Raw genomic sequence first — 1,843 nt, 5'->3', positions numbered from 1 at the left:
TGTGTGTGTGTGTGTGTGTGTGTGTGTGTGTGTGTGTGTAGGGGGGGAGAGTATCAGTTTTAAGATTTGAAGAATTTAACAATTTGTTAAAGAAGTTACAATTATACCATCAGAAAGAAATTAACATCACCAAAGTCAGTCGGCAATTCCTATCATATTGTTATTTCATCATACAGAAATATAGTTTATTATAGAAATTATTATAGTTTATTATATTATAAAATTTATTATATATATTTATTAGAGATTTTTATTATTATAGATTTTTATTATAGAAATAATTATATTTTATTATATTATAGAGTTTATTAGATACATATTATAGATTATTATAGTTTATTATAGAAATATGTATATAAAAGACACACAATGCTTTCATTTTAAACTTGTTCAGTTAAGTCTTTCTGTCCATATTTAACATAATCAATATAAAAATGACATTTATTGTACAAAATAGCTGAAGTCTGCTAAAGAGTAAAACGTTACCCATATAAAGTTTCCTGAACAAATAAAAATTGGTTATAATTAACGTTGTTGCAGCAAATTATTAATTAATGTATTAGCTACAAAAAATGGTTTGATACTGTACAATTGGGTGGCACCCAGTTGGACACGGCTCAATTGGACACGAGCCACTCACAGCGCTTGAGACTACAAAGCTCCTAAGCACCGGTCGCTGTGATTGGTGGTGTCCAATCGAGACATGGTCAATCGGGATCACCCCGTACAATTCTATAATTTTTTCATACCAAAAGATTAAAAAATTTTAATAGAGAAAAATATTGTTCCTACCCGATTCTGATCGATGACATCAACGATGGTAACTAGTTTGCCTTGATAAGGACCATCGCTCGCATAGGCCACACGGCCAGATTGTACAAACCTTCGGAATGGCTGTTGAAAAATGATAAGATATTACTGATAGCAATCTATATTAAATTTACCTTTAAGGAATAAATTCTTCAGTAAATATTAAAACAATAACTAACAATAATAGGCTCAAGAGATTAAATCTAATTATATGTATAATGCCTATATGAGTCAACACAAGATATTAGTGTGGTATAATCAAAACTTTATTAGACAATTACAGTATACGGTTCGACTCTTGTTCCGAGTTCTCTTCAGTACATAAATTAATAACGCAAATACATATAGTTAATATTATAGTAAGGTCGCATTTTGAAGAATGTCCAATTATAATAGTTGCAAATCGAATTGACCGATTTGCTATACACGAATAAAATATTTTATTATTTTAACGGAAAGTCATGTCTTGAGGTAACTTAAGTCACTTACATGTAACGTTGATTCGGAAAAGACATGAGCTTGCCAACCTACTCCGTTATTGAATTAAAATAACGGAAACATATATCGTAATTATCTAATAAAATTTTGATTATTTTACGTACTAATATCTTATGTTGGCTCATATAGGCATTATACATATCAGTAAATATTAAAATTTCATGATATACAGAATGTTTTGTTTGTATTTACATTACTTTAAATTAGAAAACTTCTATGCAAAAATATGAATTTTAATGACTTTTTCAAAGGGCTTTTTATAAAATATGTCATTACTTAAGTTTTAAATCTTAAGCTTAGATAATGACTTATTTTAAAAAGTCTATTATATAATATCTCTGCACAGTTTTCTAATTTAAAGTAATATAAATATAAACAAAACACACTCAAAAAGTATTTATTTTAATAACACTTAAGAGATATGCTGAATTCAATGAATCCAAATTAAAATAAATGTAGAATAAAAATTTGCTATAAAAGACTTATGTCCATTTCTACCTTAGAATATATATATATATATATATATATATATATA

At 27.2% G+C, this 1,843-nt stretch overlaps 1 protein-coding gene across 2 annotated transcripts in view; it reads right to left on the bottom strand.

Annotated features, from left to right (window-relative positions):
* Window positions 1-1,843, bottom strand: part of LOC108762961 (60S ribosomal protein L14) — a 10,946-nt gene that overhangs the window by 767 nt on the left and 8,336 nt on the right. For both annotated transcript variants that reach the window (XM_018510236.1, XM_018510237.1), the window contains exon 2: window positions 793-894. In XM_018510236.1, the coding sequence (XP_018365738.1) occupies window positions 793-894 (102 nt within the window). The remainder of the gene's footprint in view (window positions 1-792; window positions 895-1,843) is intronic.

Source organism: Trachymyrmex cornetzi, unplaced genomic scaffold (genome assembly GCF_001594075.2).
Source record: "Trachymyrmex cornetzi isolate Tcor2-1 unplaced genomic scaffold, Tcor1.1 scaffold327, whole genome shotgun sequence".
NCBI lineage: Eukaryota > Metazoa > Arthropoda > Insecta > Hymenoptera > Formicidae > Trachymyrmex > Trachymyrmex cornetzi.
This window is presented reverse-complemented; position numbering and strand designations above follow the sequence as displayed.